Raw genomic sequence first — 16,910 nt, 5'->3', positions numbered from 1 at the left:
AAGTGTTATTATAACATACAAAATATTTCCATTTATCATTCAACAATCAACTAGTTTGAACTGGATGTCTACAACACGCCAGGCATTGTTACAGATGCAGAGATAGAGCAGTGAACAAAATGGACAGAATAGATAAAACTCCCTGCCTAGAGCCCATGCTCCGCAACAAGAGAAGCCACCGCAATGAGAAGCACGTGCACTGCAACGAAGGGTGGCCCCCGCTCGCCGCAACTAGAGAAAACCCACGCGCAGCAACGAAGACCCAACGCAGCCAAAAATAAATAAATTAAAAAAAAAAAAAAAGAATGTAAAGCTATGAGATTTCCTCCTCCAAGGGTACATTTATATATTCATATATTAGGACCTTGAGTGTCAAATAGAGCAGCACAGGGAACCTGGTCAGACTGCCTAGCTCCCCACACCCAGTTCTATTCTACTCTGACCTTGAGTCACATCTCTAAGCAGTGGTTATTGGATGATGGGGTAAATAGGACCTACTTGATAGGCTTGTTATGAGAATTACATGAAACAGTATAAAATGCTCAGCACAATGTTTGATATGTAGTAGAGGCAATGTCCTTAATTCATATACTTCAGGATGCTCATTCTGTCACATTAACATCTCTGAGATGCAGTGCTGGTATTATTATTGAACACAAATGAGCCAAGTGTGGAATGGATCATATAATATTTAAAAATTAATATTTATACATGAAGGTGAGAATGGGGAATGACTGGGTTGCAATTTTGCTTGCTTTTTCACTGAACAGAAAGATCTTCAGAATTGAAAGGGCTGAACATGAAACAGCAGTAGACAAGATGGGGTCCATTTTCACTGCACATCCAGATACACCCAGCACTGCTCTGGGGTCAGGCCATGGCACTAAGAGAAAATGCAGATGAGACAGTGAATCATAACTGAAAATCACTACAGAGTCACAGAAGAGGGGCCAAGAGCAAACATAGTTCCAAGTGCCAAAGTCAGATGAGGCCAACCACACATTAGTGGCCTACTTTTTTTGAGGTAAACTTTAGAACAGATAAATTTATTGTTAGAATTATTAAGCAGGTCAGAAGTGTCCATAGTGTTACAGCCAAGACTCAGTTAAGTGTTGATGATAAAAACACTGATCGAACCCATACGTGTATACATGGCACTAATCTAAGCTCCTAATGACAATCCTGTTACTATTTTAATCCTATTTTACTAGGAGGAAACTGAGGCATAAGTCTTCAATGCAATGTTGAAGCAATGCTGAAATCTTCAACACTCAAGAAGTACAGCACTGCTACGACCATATTCCTTTCAGAAGTAGATGTCTATGCCGACATCCATCCCCAAATAGGATCTTTCCATGGAGGATGGTGCTCCTTCCTTAGTTGTAAAGGGACTGCTGTGAATGTCACCTGTCCTAGATAAACCAATCACTGCACTCAGAGAATAAAGAGCTGCCAGAGGACCCAAGCCAAAGGAATCACCAACCCAACTTTGTTCCCCAATAAATAAATCTAGATTGGGTTGCATAAGAGCTCCTATAGGAACCAACATTTTAAAAAAATTATTTATTTATTTTTGGCTGTGTTGGGTCTTCGTTGCTGCACGTGGGTTTTCTCTAGTTGCGGCGAGCGGGGGCTTCTCTTGTTGCAGAGCATGGGCTCTAGGTGCACAGGCTTCAGTAGTTGTGGCTCGCGGGCTCTAGAGCGCAGGCTCAGTAGTTGTGGCGCACGGGCTTAGTTGCTCCGTGGCATGTGGGATCTTCCTGGACCAGGGCTCGAACCCATGTACCCTGCAATGGCAGGCGATTCTTAACCACTGTGCCACCTGGGAAGGTCAGGAACCAACATTTTTTTTCACTGTTAATAGTCTGCTATGTGAAAAGACATCTTGTAAAGTCTTGATTTTCACTAAGTAGTCTACATAAACTCTGGCAAGGAGACATTCAAAGAAAAAAATCTCTTTTGGAGTACTCTAGGCCAATCCTGAATCCATGACTCAGATTGGAAGAGGGATCCCAGTAGGGCTCTCGCGGGTGGTATTATTTGGGAGGACTCCTGAAAAATAAAGTTTGGTTTGAAATGAATAATGTAGCTCCTATCTAGCTACAAATTTACTTAAATCAGAATGGAGACAAGAGAATTTGATTTGGAATTTAAAGGAAACAAATATGTTTTTCCCACCTGCTTGGGTCTGCAGAGACCTCAGCTACTTCCCTGACAGCATAGGTCATCTACTGGGTTGGGCCACTTCTCCAGGTAACTCCAATACTCACTCCCACTCCCTGCTGCATAATTTGGGTGTGCCTTTGGAAAAAGCTGTTCCATCATTGTCTCTACCGACACAACCTTTGGCTGGAAAGGTGTGGCCCAAGGTTAATTTTCAAATCGTATGGAGATACACAAGGTTATGATTTAAAAAAAAAAAAACAACCAGAAATAAGATAAATGCCATCTTATTTAACAGCATATGCAAGACAGAAGGCAGCCAATAGATCTTTAATTGATTGTTTCCCAAATACTACTCTGTGGATCCTTGTACTTTCATCGATCTGCAGCAAGAATGACAAAAAGAGAAACAGCGCCCTGAATTTTTTATAAAGCCCAATGTATTCAGTATAAAGGACCATCCTTTATTCTTACACTATTTCCTTTCTACTTTTTGGGTGTTAAAATATTCTTTCTTTTATGAAATGTGATGGTAGTGCAGCTTCTGTAAATTTGTTTTTAATGGTCTTATAAGGCAAGGTTAAGAGTTTAATTTAAAAAAAAAAAAAAAAAACATTTAAATAGCCAGTGAATTTCCCCAAACTGCCCACACTGATCTAGTCGACCTGCCTGGACTCATCACTGAGGTGGGGCAGGGAGGTGAGGTGATTTGCGTGAAGTCACATATGTGGAGACGACGGAGCTGGAACTTGAGCCCCTGGCTCCAGACACCAGACCCACGTTCATCTCAATGCAGTGGCTGCCCCCCAACATGAACTGACGGCCAAGGGTCAAACCTCATTCAAATCAATGGCGCTGCCCTGAGCTCCGGTTGGTCTGGCACAAGTGTCTCAACTCCTAATTCAAGGGCTGAAAATGCCAAGCACACTTGAGCATGTGGTCTTTGAGGAAAAACAAGTTTGGAGAAAGTTGGACCAAATGAGCATGGAGTGCTTTGTACAGGAACTATTTTTGTCAGCCAAGTGGCTATAAATGATATCTCACCAAGCAGAGAGAAAATACTGCAAGGTTTCCCTCCTATATTTTAGAACGTAATTGTAAGAAGTGTGGAAACACTCAGGAAAAATAGATAGTAAATGAAACCTTCCTGGTCTTAGGATAAATAGCTGAAAAAAATGGGTTTTTGTTGGTCAACAATGTTCGCATTTTCCAAGTAGATTCTTTTTTCTAATGTGGAACAAAGAAATGTGCAATCAGCCTGAATGCATTAACAATTGATTGTTCCAAATGCTGACCTTCAGTACGAAACAATGTGCTGCTATTAGATGTAGAATAGGTAAAATGAGCCGTTTTATAACTTAACCTAAAGGCGAATCTCTTCTTGTCTTAACTATTAAGCTTAGGAGAGAGAGGGGGAAAAACTCATTCAAAATAATGCTACTCTATCATAATAATATTCCCTTGGCATTGAACTTATAAAGGAGGCTTTTATCACTTATCAGAGGAAAAGATTCACAGTTAGACCCTTGGTATTATTTCATAAACATCCAACAGAGCCATCAAGCTTCCTCAAAGCTGAAAGCTGCTCTGTGCTATTGCCGGAAAGCACGATGATGCCGAGTTTCTCATATACTGAGTGGGCAGAGGTTTCTACAACACGAAGTGTATTAGTGGTCAACTAACTCATTTCCTTGGAAGAACACACGATTAGTCAGTCATTGATTCAAAGACATTAATTCAAAGGCTGGGAATCAGCCCCCTCTGTGTGAGTCACTTTAAAATTCTGCTGTCTGAATGTAAAAAGCGAGTCTTCATAGTCAACAAATTTTCAGTGAACATCTAATATAATGCACCATGCCAAGAATTATGCAGGAAACTAAGAAATAAACAATGCAGGATGATGCCATTTTTTGGCTAAAATTAACAAGAAAGCACATGTATGTATAGATATGTTTATATGTGATTAAACTGAAAAATATACAACAGGTTTATAGGAACAAACCTTATATGGTGGGATAGCAGGGGATTTTAATGTTCTCCTTTCCAGTTAACGGCATTTTGTAAATCGTGTTAAATGAACACATATTGCTTTAAAGTGGTTTTTAAATTTTGCTTTTTAAAAGGTATAGAAGACATAGTCCCTGTTCTTAGGAGTTTCTAGTGTTTTAGGGGTAAACGATCTGTAGGGGGAAAAGTGAGTCTGTCCGGGTTGATGATGGACTGGCTGCTGATAACCACTGACATTTTTTTATTGTCTTACCCAGGTGATCAAAAACCATGCCTATAGGGCTTCCCTAGTGGCGCAGTGGTTAAGAATCTGCCTGCCAACGCACGGGACACGGGTTCAAGCCCTGGTCCGGGAAGATCCCACATGCTGTGGAGCAACTAAGCCCGTGCGCCACAACTACTGAGCCTGCGCTCTAGAGCCCGTGAGCCACAACTACTGAGGCATGTGCCACAACTACTGAAGCCCGTGCACCTAGAGCCCGTGCTCCGCAACAAGAGAAGCCACCACAATGAGAAGCCCACACTCCGCAACGAAGAGTAGACCCCGCTCACGGCAACTAGAGAAGCCCAAGCAGCAACGGAGACCCAACGCAGCCAAAAATAAATAAATAAATATTTTTAAAAAACAAACCATGCCTATGTAAATAATGTAATAAGCTGAGCCCACGTTCTAAGAACATTCCAATGAATAATGAGTTCAACTACATCCATTGGAAATTAGTCTTTTATGGGCTTGTCAATAAACCAATCCTCCATTTAAAAGCTTCTATGGGGCTTCCCTGGTGGCGCAGTAGCTAAGAATCCGCCTGCCAATGCAGGGGACACGGGTTCGAGCCCTGGTCCGGGAAATTCCCTCATGCCGCGGAGCAACTAAGCCCGTGCACCACAACTAATGAGCCTGTGCTCTAGAGCTCTCGAGCCACAACTACTGAGCCTGTGTGCCTAGAGCCCGTGCTCTGCAACAAGAGAAGCCACCGCAATGAGAAGCCCGCGCACCACAACGAAGAGTAGCCCCCACTCGCGGCAACTAGAGAAAAGCCCGCGTGCAGCAACGAGGACCCAACGCAGCCAAAAATAAAATAAATAAAATAAAATTAATTAATTAAAAAATTATTTTAAATAAAATAAATAAATAAAAGCTTCTATGGTAAAATGCATTTGAATGTCCAATAAGCAACTTTATCATTGAATTTTTGAAACATAATTCAGAAATATGGGAGGAACTTATACACTTGCCTTAGTGTACGATAATAATAACTAATGCTTACTTTGTACTCACTGCATTCATTATTTCATTTTACCCTACAACAGCCTCATGTGGGAGGTTTTATCATCACTCCCATTTTACAGGTGAGGAAATCAAGGAACACAGATCACAAAACTTGTGTAAGGTCACCAAGCTCATGCAGATTAAAGCTTGAAGCCAGGCTGTCCAGACACATCCCAACTCTTTCTTGATCCGTCATCGGCCAGTTTCCATGTGCCATAGGTCTTGCACATAAAAGTGATTAAAATCTTTTAATGATGATAAGCCCAGATAAAGTGAGCATATTTCAATTTTTTGACCAAATAAAATGAAAACTTACAACTGAATAAAACTGCTTCCATACAATTAAAGGAAGCTCTGTGCAGGTATCTAGGAGTCAACAAATGTTTTCTGTAAAGGATCAGAGAATAGTTTAGGCTTTGCGCATCATAGGGTCTGTTGCAAATACTCAACTCTGCCATGGTAGCATAAAAGCAGCCACAGACAATAAGTAAACCAACAAGCATGGCTACGTTCCAATAAAATCCTGTGGTGGGTGGGGTTTTGTCTTTAGGCAGTGGGCTTCCACACATGATCAAGATGCTATTATAATGTGGCTAATGAATCCAAATATATCTATTAATGCTTAAAAGCAGAGGTTTAGGGATTTAACTACCCAGATATTTGGAAAAATTTCCTGTGGTAAACAAGAAACAGCACAGTATTGGTTAGAACTGTCCAAGTGCCTTGGAATAATGTCTATTAGTATTAACACCTGGTGAGTTGAACTCCCTCCTCACCAATGATGGAATAGGCAGTCCCTGCAAAAGTACTGCTGCATTGGTATGGGTGGTTTTACCTAAGAGTCAAAGGAGCGGTGTAAATAATAAACAGAAGCTACGAATGTGAAAACTTTACCTTCCCAAGGTTTGGGGGTTAAAATCTAAAATATATGTTTCGATAGTTGCAAAGACTCCGCTTTTAATGATCACCCAGAACATCATACCTTCAGAAGCCACCAAGAGCATCACGGTTAAACTTTCTGGTACTACTATACAGATTTTCACAGACCCTTGCTTATCTATGACCAACTCCACAATAATTCTATTAAAAGAACTTTACATAGTTGCACCAAACAGAACTCCTGAATCCTGTAGGAACTTAAGCAACTATCACAGTTCTCTGTTTATAATGAAGTCAACACACATTTGAATCAAATTTAGATTCTGAAGTTTTTAAAGTCCTACCAAAATATGGTATCTGGGGCTTCCCTGGTGGCGCAGTGGTTGAGAATCTGCCTGCCAATGCAGGGGACACGGGTTCGAGCCCTGGTCTGGGAGGATCCCACATGCCGTGGAGCAACTGGGCCCGTGAGCCACAACTACTGAGCCTGCGCGTCTGGAGCCTGTGCTCCGCAACAAGAGAGGCCGCGATAGTGAGAGGCCCGTGCACCGCGATTAAGAGTGGCCCCCACTTGCCGCAACTAGAGAAAGCCTTCGCACAGAAACGAAGACCCAACACAGCCATAAATAAATACATACATACATACATACATACATAAATAAACCCAAAGTTTAAAAAAAAAACAAATGGTATCTGGCAAGCTAAAATTGAAACATAAAGAACAACTCAAGAACGTCAGACATTTTCAACAGGTGATCTTCACTTTTCTCTCATGTTTCTTTTCATAAACATAAGAATGCAGAAAAACTGGCAAAATGGCATATTTTTTGCATGAGGCAATCTTTTTTAAACCTTTTAAGTCTGGACTTAACTGTCTCTGCTTTGCAATTAGGGAGCGCTATCTAGTGAATTTTGCAGACTAGGACGTTCTCTAGGAAGAGCACAGGTTTTAGACACCACATGCATGGCTACAGCACATCAAAGGTACAGTGCCATTGATTGAAATAGAGGAATACTGGCTGCATCCCTTTTTTTTTTGGTCACGCGGCACGGCATGCGGTATCTTAGTTCCCTGACCGGGGATGGAACCCGTGCCCCCTGCAGTGGAAGCACGGAGTCTTAACCGCCAGGGAAGTCCCTGGCTCCATCTTGCTTTTGTGAAATGCCAGGGGAAAACTTTGGCACCATCTCTGCCCTTCCTACAGCCTGAAGCAAGGGACAAAAAGTACAAAACCACATTCTGAAATGGTGAAAATGACTTGAGCATATAGTGTCAGTTCAGAATTTCAGATGGATCTCTTATACTAGGATGGACATGTCATCTCACTTAGAAATGTCCAAAGAAACCAATAAAGGATACAAAAATGTAGTCGTCCATGTATCTCTTCTTTAGATTCTCCACGATGGCATTCTCTGTGATCTTGGAGAGCAGGACCATGTCATCCACGCCACTGTGCTTGACATTGTGGCTCTGCCAGTGGTACCGGTAGGCACCTTTGCTTCCCTGCAAACAGAAAACACAAAATTATGAGGATGGTTTATTTTCTCCTGGAGGAAAAAAAAAAATGTCACTGAGTTCCCAAATATTCCTTATATCAAATGAGAATGAGCAAAGCAAACAAAGATCTTGCTATCAATAGATCTGGATTCAGATTTCAGCTTTGCCACCTAAGTGAAGTGGGGAAAAGTGAGCTAAGCTTTTGTGTCACTTAGGCTTTTCTCTCTTTGTAAAAATGGGAGAAATAAGACCCAGTTCATAGAGTTGCTGTAAGGATTAAATAAAACAACATGTAAAGCACCAAGCGGTATCCAGAGCACAGCACAGTAAATGATCAATGGGCTTGGATAATTCCTTCAACCTTATTGTTTTGTAGAACTGACCGGTAAAATAAGCAATGAAACAGAAACTTTCTAGACTTGTTTTGCAAATTATATGACAGAACTCAGAAGTGGAAAGAATATGCATCCCACAATGGCTAGGTCACATTGTCATAATTTCTCAAGCCATCTGAATTGCTTTCCATCCATGAACTTACCACTGTCGATGTAATACTGGCCTTCCACATTCAAAAGATAGGCTACATTTTGATGACCGATCACTGCTATATTAACAAGGAAATGGACAGGACAGCCTAAACACGATCACAGAACATGCTATGGACAGAAGAACCTCGTCTGATCTCACAGCTTCCTTGGATAGGTAGAGCCCTTGTCTGCTTACTGGATTTACAACCTAACACCAGGGATGGCCTCTGAGCACCCTGTGGCCCGCAGGGCTCCCCATCACTTGGCATTTCTGCAGTGGGATCCCCCATGTGTTGGACTACGTGCCAAGTCCTGGAGCTAAGGGCAGATGGGAGCCCCACTGTGGCTGCATTTGGGGAGCTCATGGTCTCCTGAAGGACATGAGAGATAGCCACCAAATGATTCATAATTTGTGCGTCAGCAACAGCCAACATGTAAACACATGTAAAATGGGTGTTCCGGCAGTGGGTGGAGACTCCTTTGCCCCAGGAGAGACAGAAATCACTTCCTGGAGAAGGTGCCATGTGAAGTGGACCTAAAATATTTTGAATTTGCCAGACAAAACTAGACAAGGAAGGATATTCATTATAATTTACACTCACGGGGCAAAAAAAAAAAAAGCCAATACATATGAAATAATGACAAATAACACATGGCAAGATATTAGAAGACTCTCCCTTCCCTTCAAGCTCTCCGTGCATCCTACTGGCCATGTCACATGCTGGACAAGCGTGGTGGGCACTGAACCAAGCAAGACTGGCTCCTCTCCCTCCTCAGGAGTTTACTTTTGAGAGGAGTTTGGATAAAGGAGAAAAAATGTCTGAATTAGGGTATCTAGAAAGGCCACCTGCTCAAACGTCAAAACTAGGATGAGAAAAGGCAATAGGCTCTTTGAGAGAAGGGGAAGGTGGAAGGAAACAAGATAAATAACATTTTAAATTTCACTTTAAAAAAAAATGTTTAATGCTTTCCCTGCAGGAGACATGTGCCCTTTGAAATGGCAAAATCTAAGAAGCTCTGGGAAAGCAATTATTAAAAAACCAGCCAAGGAAGGGGCCATAGGAAAAGCATAGTGCCATGGGTTCAAGCTCCAGAAAGGAGCCGCCCTTTCTGGAAAGCTTGCCACCCAGGCTGCCTTACAGAGGGAAACTGTTTATATGATAAATTGGACTTTCTCAGAACCACACGCAGCATCACTTCCTCAATCAGTTCCAACATTACCTCAAACCTCACCACTCCTCCTTATTCTTGCGGCAGAGCAGAAAGCACTGGCCACAGCATGACTCACTGGATCTCAATGGCAGGTCCACCGTCTATTTCCAACCAGATAAAGATTCCTGGAAACTCCTCCCCTCCTCTACCCTCCCTGCTTTCCCAGCTTGAATATTCTTTCTGGGCACCCGCAAAAATTACTCTGCATAGAAAACTAGGGTCCTGGAGTAGCTAGCCAGTAGGTGTTGTGCGTTTGTTTCTTTTTAACCCCAATATATATCTACCTACTTAAAAGAGGGCAAAAATATTATTTTCTCTTTAAAAATGTAAGCAGTTGAACAAAACAGAAGGGCTACTAATAAGCTGTTATTTAACATGCGCAAAGGACAAGAAATGGAGGGGCTCTGTATCATAGTGTATGTGTTTGTACTGATCCACAGAAATGCCTTCTCAAGGTAACCCAAGTCCATCTTGGTGCCCAATCCAACTGTCTTTTCTCTCTCTCTCACTGCAGTGTGATACATTACTGTTTGTCCCATCTCCAAGGTAGTGTCTTCTTCCTAACAGCAGTTACTTCCCAGTGCAACAGGGCTCTTCGTAGAGTTCATTGATTCTCACCGTCTCAAATATCCCTCCACACAAAAAAGTCCCCAGACTTCTATCTACAAGAGGGTAAGGAACTAATAGGATACCTGACAGTTACTATAAGCAAGGCAATGAGCCATTTGATTTGAGGCAATCGCTTTTTTGCTCTTCCGAACAACCCTATGAGAGAGGGGTTAACATCCCATGCTACATGCAAGGAAACAGACGCCCCAAGCAGTAAGTAGCAAAGGCAAGAGGCGAACCAAAGTCTCTATGATTATGAACTCATTCAAACATCACGGGTTCTTCACACTTTCTCCCTAGTGACTTACTGGATATTTCCACACGTTACGTTTAAATGGCAACAGAATGCCATTTAACCAAATTCATCACTAAAAAGACATAACTGAATTCATCACTAAAAGACAAACAGTTGGAGGGTCCTCCGTATCCACGGGTTCTGCATCCGCGGATTCCCAACCGTAGATCGCAGATAAGAAGGGCCGACTGTACGATGCCATTTTATATAAGGGACTTGAGCACCCAGGGATTTTGGTATCCACAGCGGTCCTGGAACCAATCCCCTGTGGATACAAAGGGAAGACTATACAATCTTTGTTAATGGCCACCTTCTCTTAGCATCAAAGTCTAAAACACTGGAGCTATTTTTCATCTGACATATTTCCTATAACCAATTTGGTCACAAATCTCTCTCTCTCCCCCACTTCCTCCCAGGCTACTATAGTTATATATGTGAACTCATTCAATCTTCACAATCATCTCCCATACTATGTATTATCTCTATGTTGCGGATTGAAAAAAAAAAGTAAATCGCCCAAGGTCTTCTAATTGTAGCTTCTGTCTTTATTGACCCCCACCCTTACTATGCTTTTCTCCTCCCCCTTCTCCATCCCCCCTGCCCTGCCCCCCGAAATTCAGATGCGGTAAAGGGAAGGAGGGAAAATAGCTAGGGATGCTGGGAGCACCTTAGAGCCTTTCGGGGAAGGCTGACCTGTCCTTAGCAATCCATAGAACCCACCCATAGGTAGATGAAAGCTGGGACAGGGCTGGGCTGGGCAGTTCTAGCGGAGGGTGAGAACCAGATCCAGGAAGCTGGAAACGAAACAAGGATGCATAGGCTCTCATCCCAGCCCAGGGAAGCTTCAAAGTTCCCCACAGTGAAAAAGAACAACTGTTTTCTATTTTTCTATAGGGGACCACAGTGTTTGATCACAGTGTGACTTTCCCAGAAGCCTTCCTTGGAACACAGCCACTGATAGAGAGTAAGTGGGGAACACAGTGGGAAACGGTTATCACCTTACAACCCTAGACCAGGGTCCCCAACCCCCGGGGGGCGGCGGACGGGGTCGCATAGCAGGAGGTGAGCAGCAGGTGAGCGAGCGAAGCTTCATCTGCCGCTCCCCATGCTTGCATTACCGCCTGAACCATCCCCCCTCCCCACCATCCCCCCATCCCCCAGCCCCCTCCTCCCGTGGAAAAATTTTCTTCCGCGGAAACCGGTCCCTGGCGCCAAAAAGTTCGGGGACCGCTGCCCTAGACAATGTCCTCGGAAGCAGAAGCTGAAAGTTGCCTTCAGACCACCAACTACTGTCCTAGAATTGTGTGGACAAGAATGGTGTTCCTGGGGCAAATAACCTGGACTTCTTTGCTTCTTCCTCCTGCCCCTGACTGGGAGGGTAGGGGCAGGATGGGCTGCCACGCCTCCTGGGAAGACGACCCGAGGGACGGGGACCTCCCCATCTGTGTGAGGAGGTACATTTTCCTCAGATGACAAAAGTCCAGCTTACCAGGCTAGCACCTCAGTGAGACTCCACTTCCTTCTCTTCTGTGGGCTTCTTGGATGGGGTAACTCCTTTTAGTTTCCCCACCAAAAAATGGTAACATTTTAAACAAGTAGGGGCGCTCAGCGAGGTATTTCATTTCCCAACAGTTCTTGGTAAGTGAAGCAACGCCGCACAAAGGACGGAAAATGGCTGCTAATGTGCCAGCTAAGAAATGATAATAATAATAATAACAATGATAATGATGATGCTGATAAAAAGTTACTCTTAGCCCTGACAATGATTACAAATTATGAAAGAGCTACTTCTCACTAGGTAAACACTGAGTGCAGACTTTCTCTGGTCCACAGTTACTTTCTAATGATGAAACAGTTGATTAAAAAGCATGGATTCACACGCAAGCTCTAAAACGTGGGGTATGCCCACATCCACTTAATGGCCCGGTGTACTCCTCACATTTAAGAGGTGGCACCAAGACACAGGAGTACCTCACGTTGAGGAAGAACCCGGTCACTGATTTTAAAAGGAGAAGTGTCATGAACTGGTGTGCTTAGCAGGGTGGGGACCAGGATGAGCAAAGGTGAGTCAGCGTACAAAAGCAGGCACTGCTGTCTCCTGAAAGCCAACCTCCACTCCCACGGAGAGGGCCCTAGGGCAGTCCTGCCCACAGCCAGGGCTCTGCACACACTCTCACTAGTGTCTCTGAGCATTTTCCTTCCTTGGTTCATCCCGGAGAGAGGAGACGACCATATACTGGGTAACTACACTTCTTCAGACGCCTTTCAGACGCCCAGGAAAGGGAGGCCGTCTTATGTGCTGTGTAAACACAACAGGCTCAGTGTTGGGCAGGGCCTGGGGAGGGGGTGGCCATAAACGCCCTTACCCTCTTGTAGAAAGAATACACAGCACAGTATCTTTAGAGAGTCATGTGGAAATAGGGATCAAAACTTCAGTCACGGGACTTCCCTGGTGGTCCAGAGGTTGAGACTCCGAGCTGCCAGTGCAGGGGGCCCAGGTTCGATTCCTGCTCAGGGAACTAGATCCCACATGCCGCAACTAAAGATCCCCCATGCCGCAACTAAGACCCTGCACAGCCAAATAAATAAATAAATATTAAAAAAAAAACAAACTTCAGTCACACAGACCAATATATAAACTGTTAACTAAACTAAATAAAAATAAAATGTGGGCTTCCCTGGTGGCGCAGTGGTTAAGAATCTGCCTGCTAATGCAGGGGACACGGGTTTGAGCCCCGGTCCGGGAAGATCCCACATGCCACGGAGCAACTAAGCCCGTGCCCCACAACTACTGAGCCTGCGTGACACAACTACTGAAGCCCACGTGCCTAGAGCCCGTGCTCTGCAACAAGAGAAGCCACCGCAATGAGAAGCCCGCCCACCACAAGGAAGAGTAGCCCCCGCTCGCTGCAACTAGAGAAAGCCCGCACGCAACAACAAAGAGCCAACACAGCCAAAAATAAATAAATTAATTAAATAAGTTTAAAAAAACAAAATAAAAATAAAATGCATACCCTCTTTGATCCAGCCATTTTATTTTTAAGGAATTTACCTCAAGATCTACCAAGGATACCAAGATGTATGTACAAGGTTGCTCACTGTAACAAAGTCTGTAATGAGGAAATCTGGACATATGGATTAGAGACCGATTAGAACATGGCACTCCCTGCAGGCGTTCCACACAGTCACTGAAAGGAATCTGCCTGTGCTGACTTGGAAGATCTTCAAGATCCCCAGTTTCATGAAAATAGCAGTCAATACGTGGATTTAGTATTCAAGGACTGCACGGGCCTAAACTTTTTAAAAGACATGTGTTGGGACTTCCCTGGCTGTCCAGTGGTTAAGACTTCGCCTTCCAATGCAGGGGGTGAGGGTTGGATCCCTGGTCAGGGTGCTAAGATCCCATATGCCTTGCGGCCAAAAAACCAAAACATAAAACAGAAGCAATATTGTAACAAATTCAATAAAGACTTTTTAAAAAAAATGGACATCAAAAAAAATCTTTAGGGATTCCCTGGTGGCACAGTGGTTGAAAATCCACCTGCCGATGCAGGGGACACGAGTTTGAGCCCTGGCCCGGGAAGATCCCACGTGCCGCGGAGCAACTAAGCCTGCGCGCCACAACTACTGAGCCTGTGCTCTAGAGCCCGCGAGCCACAACTACTGAGCCCAAGTGCCACAACTACTGAAGCCCGCACGCCTAGAGCCCATGCTCTGCAGCAAGAGAAGCCACCGCAATGAGAAGCCCGTGCACCGCAACAAAGAGTAGCCCCCACTCGCCGCAACTAGAGAAAGCCGTGTGCAGCAACAAAGACCCAACACAGCCAAAGATAAATAAATAAATTTTTTTTAATTAAAAAAATAAAAGACGTGTTATAATTGTTTTCTTGAAGGTTCCATTGGGGAGAAGGCCTGGGGTTTGGGGAGAAAGGTGACTTTTAGTCTCCATTTTAAACTTTGCTGCACAGTTTATTTTTTTTATTGCTGTTTTAAACCATATGAATGTGTTAGTAAAATTTAAAAATAAATAGAAATGTTGAATATGATGCCAATACTATCAAGCATTTTCTGGGGGTGATGATTTCCAGAAAACCTGGGACTTAAATGTCCCCAATGTTTTAAGCATATCACCGCAAAAGGCAGATAAACCATAGTCTTATTGTCAACAATGCACAATGGGTAATGCTCTGGCCTGACGAGCTGAGCTTGTTTTTTAATGGGATTTTCTGTCCCAGTTGAGTCATAACAGGAAAGGCTTGGAACTATCTGTTAGACGTTCATCTTTTAATCGACAGTCTGGGTATTCTACCTTTCGCAGTTCTGCTGTTTGACTGGAATGAAACACTTCCATTGCAAACGATGGAAAAAAAAAAAAATCAACCATAAATATTTGTTTGTCTATGTGCCAGGCATAGTAAGCCAGCATTGGGCTTTTAATGTGTTTCAACTTTATGGAACTTAGACACCCCCCGCTATTTTGGTGGTGTGAAGATGGATGTCTGAAGCAAGCATTTGCGGGTGCTGAACTGCCGTGAACAGAGTGCAAGGAAGGGGTGTTTCTGGAGGAGGTGGGGGGTAGGAGTGGGGGCGGGCAGTCAGGAGCCCACAAACACCCCTCTTCCCCTCAACCTTTAAGGTAGATGGAACTGACTTTTACCGAAACCATAAATATACACCGAAGGTTTACATCTCATTGAATTCTCACAACACCTGCAAGACATGAATATTACAATCGCACTGTCACTATTTTACAAATGGGTAAAGTGAGGCCTGGGATTATAAGGTACCAAGTTGCCTCTGCTCGGAGGGTCTGGGTATGGGAAAGTACATGGGGGGCTGGCACACAAACTAGGAGCGCAGGAGGCTCAGTGAATGTAGAGGATGTGTTCATGGGTCTCACTCAGGTAGGTACATGTGACCTGATCAAGAGTTGAATATTTGCGTAGCGTTTCCACATACATGGCCTCAGGTAATCCCTGTGACAAAGGGCCAGCGCTGAGACTTGTCATCAGGACTTCTGACTTCCTTTTCTTTGCTCTTTCTGCTACACCACAGCTCACTTCCGATACCATTATCAAGGCCAAGTGTAGACACTGGCTCCAGGATCACTAGATCCAGTGGTTTCTAAGCCAGGGTTGGCTAGAGTCACCCTTCCTGGAAGTGACTAGAACAAACCTAATTTATCATCCAAACCGAGACACTCTGCGTGCAGAAGGGGATGTTGTTAATAATAAAGCTGGAACAAGAGGCATCAACTGGGACTGTCTCAGGCCGCATGGTTGTATCTGTGACCAGCTTGATCCCGGAAAAGTCATGGGCAGCTCTCAAAGACCAGCCCCCTCCCAGCAAGATCCTCAGGGTCTCCCACAAATCACTCAGCTTCTCTGAGGCTCTCGGGGCCTCTCAGCGGCCTGCTCAGGAGAAGGAGGTTTCTGACATTACATTGCCCCCAGGGGACAATCATACCAACCCCCAATCCCTCTAGGGGTAAGTTGGTTTTACATGATGACATGATCTGGGGGCAAAGTGTGGATGGTACACACCAGGCTGGCAACACTGGCTGAACTAATTGAGTGGGGGAAGGAAAAAAGGTTTGGGGGAAAAAAAAAAAAAACAAGAGATGGTAAGGAGCCCAAATTTGGTTTTAATTGCATATGTGATATTATTTATATAAAATGATATCTCTATGTGGCAATACAGTTGTTAAAACGATGCAGTTATTTATCTAAGTGTACTTTCTGTATGGTTTTATTTCTCTGCTGTGTACATATTTATAAAATGTGCACACACATATACAGTTCTTTTCAGTGAAAAAGAAATTAGATCAAATACTTTGTACAATGAGATATATGTATAAATGACACTTTTCCCATATTCTCTTGTTATTCCATGTCAGCTTTGTTCACCCCAGCTTGCAGCTGTAGTAAACTCTTTTTTAAATAACAATGGGCCCCTAGCAGGAAAAGAAACTCCCTTTCTTTCACTTACTCTGACTGAAATGTGGCTCCCAAAAGGATGTTTTTTTTTTATATCAATGAACAGTTCAAAGCTAAGATGTTATAAATGAACAGTTAACATATTCCATCAATTCTAAGATGCAATTTTTTCATACCTCTAACGATGTGAAACTAGGACATGTCTTATAACCAATGCTGTGTCACAGCTTAACTCATAACCAGTAGCACCTTGGGCTTGATAAATTGTGGCATGAAACACTTCCAAAGAGCCAGGCCCCCCTTCTGTGCACTTTACAAATGGGAAGTCACTCTCTAATATCATCAAAGATATTATAAAGCTTTCGTTTATTCTGGAAGCACTGTACCGTGTATTAACGTCACTTCAGGAACTGTGCAGTGGTTTTACTGGTGAGGTTGATGATTGCCCAGTTCTGGAGGCTTTGCTGTGATCATTTTTGTAGCTGTTGCCTCCACCCCCGGCCCAAACTGGATG

The 16,910-nt window shown here is 43.6% G+C and overlaps 1 protein-coding gene across 1 annotated transcript in view; it reads right to left on the bottom strand.

Moving 5' to 3' along the window:
• Window positions 1-16,910, bottom strand: part of MYO1E (myosin IE) — a 201,092-nt gene that overhangs the window by 108,371 nt on the left and 75,811 nt on the right. Inside the window, exon 2 of the mRNA XM_059913157.1 lies at window positions 7,680-7,823. Within this exon, the coding sequence (XP_059769140.1) occupies window positions 7,680-7,823 (144 nt within the window). The remainder of the gene's footprint in view (window positions 1-7,679; window positions 7,824-16,910) is intronic.

The sequence above is a fragment of the Balaenoptera ricei genome, chromosome 2, assembly GCF_028023285.1.
Source record: "Balaenoptera ricei isolate mBalRic1 chromosome 2, mBalRic1.hap2, whole genome shotgun sequence".
NCBI lineage: Eukaryota > Metazoa > Chordata > Mammalia > Artiodactyla > Balaenopteridae > Balaenoptera > Balaenoptera ricei.
This window is presented reverse-complemented; position numbering and strand designations above follow the sequence as displayed.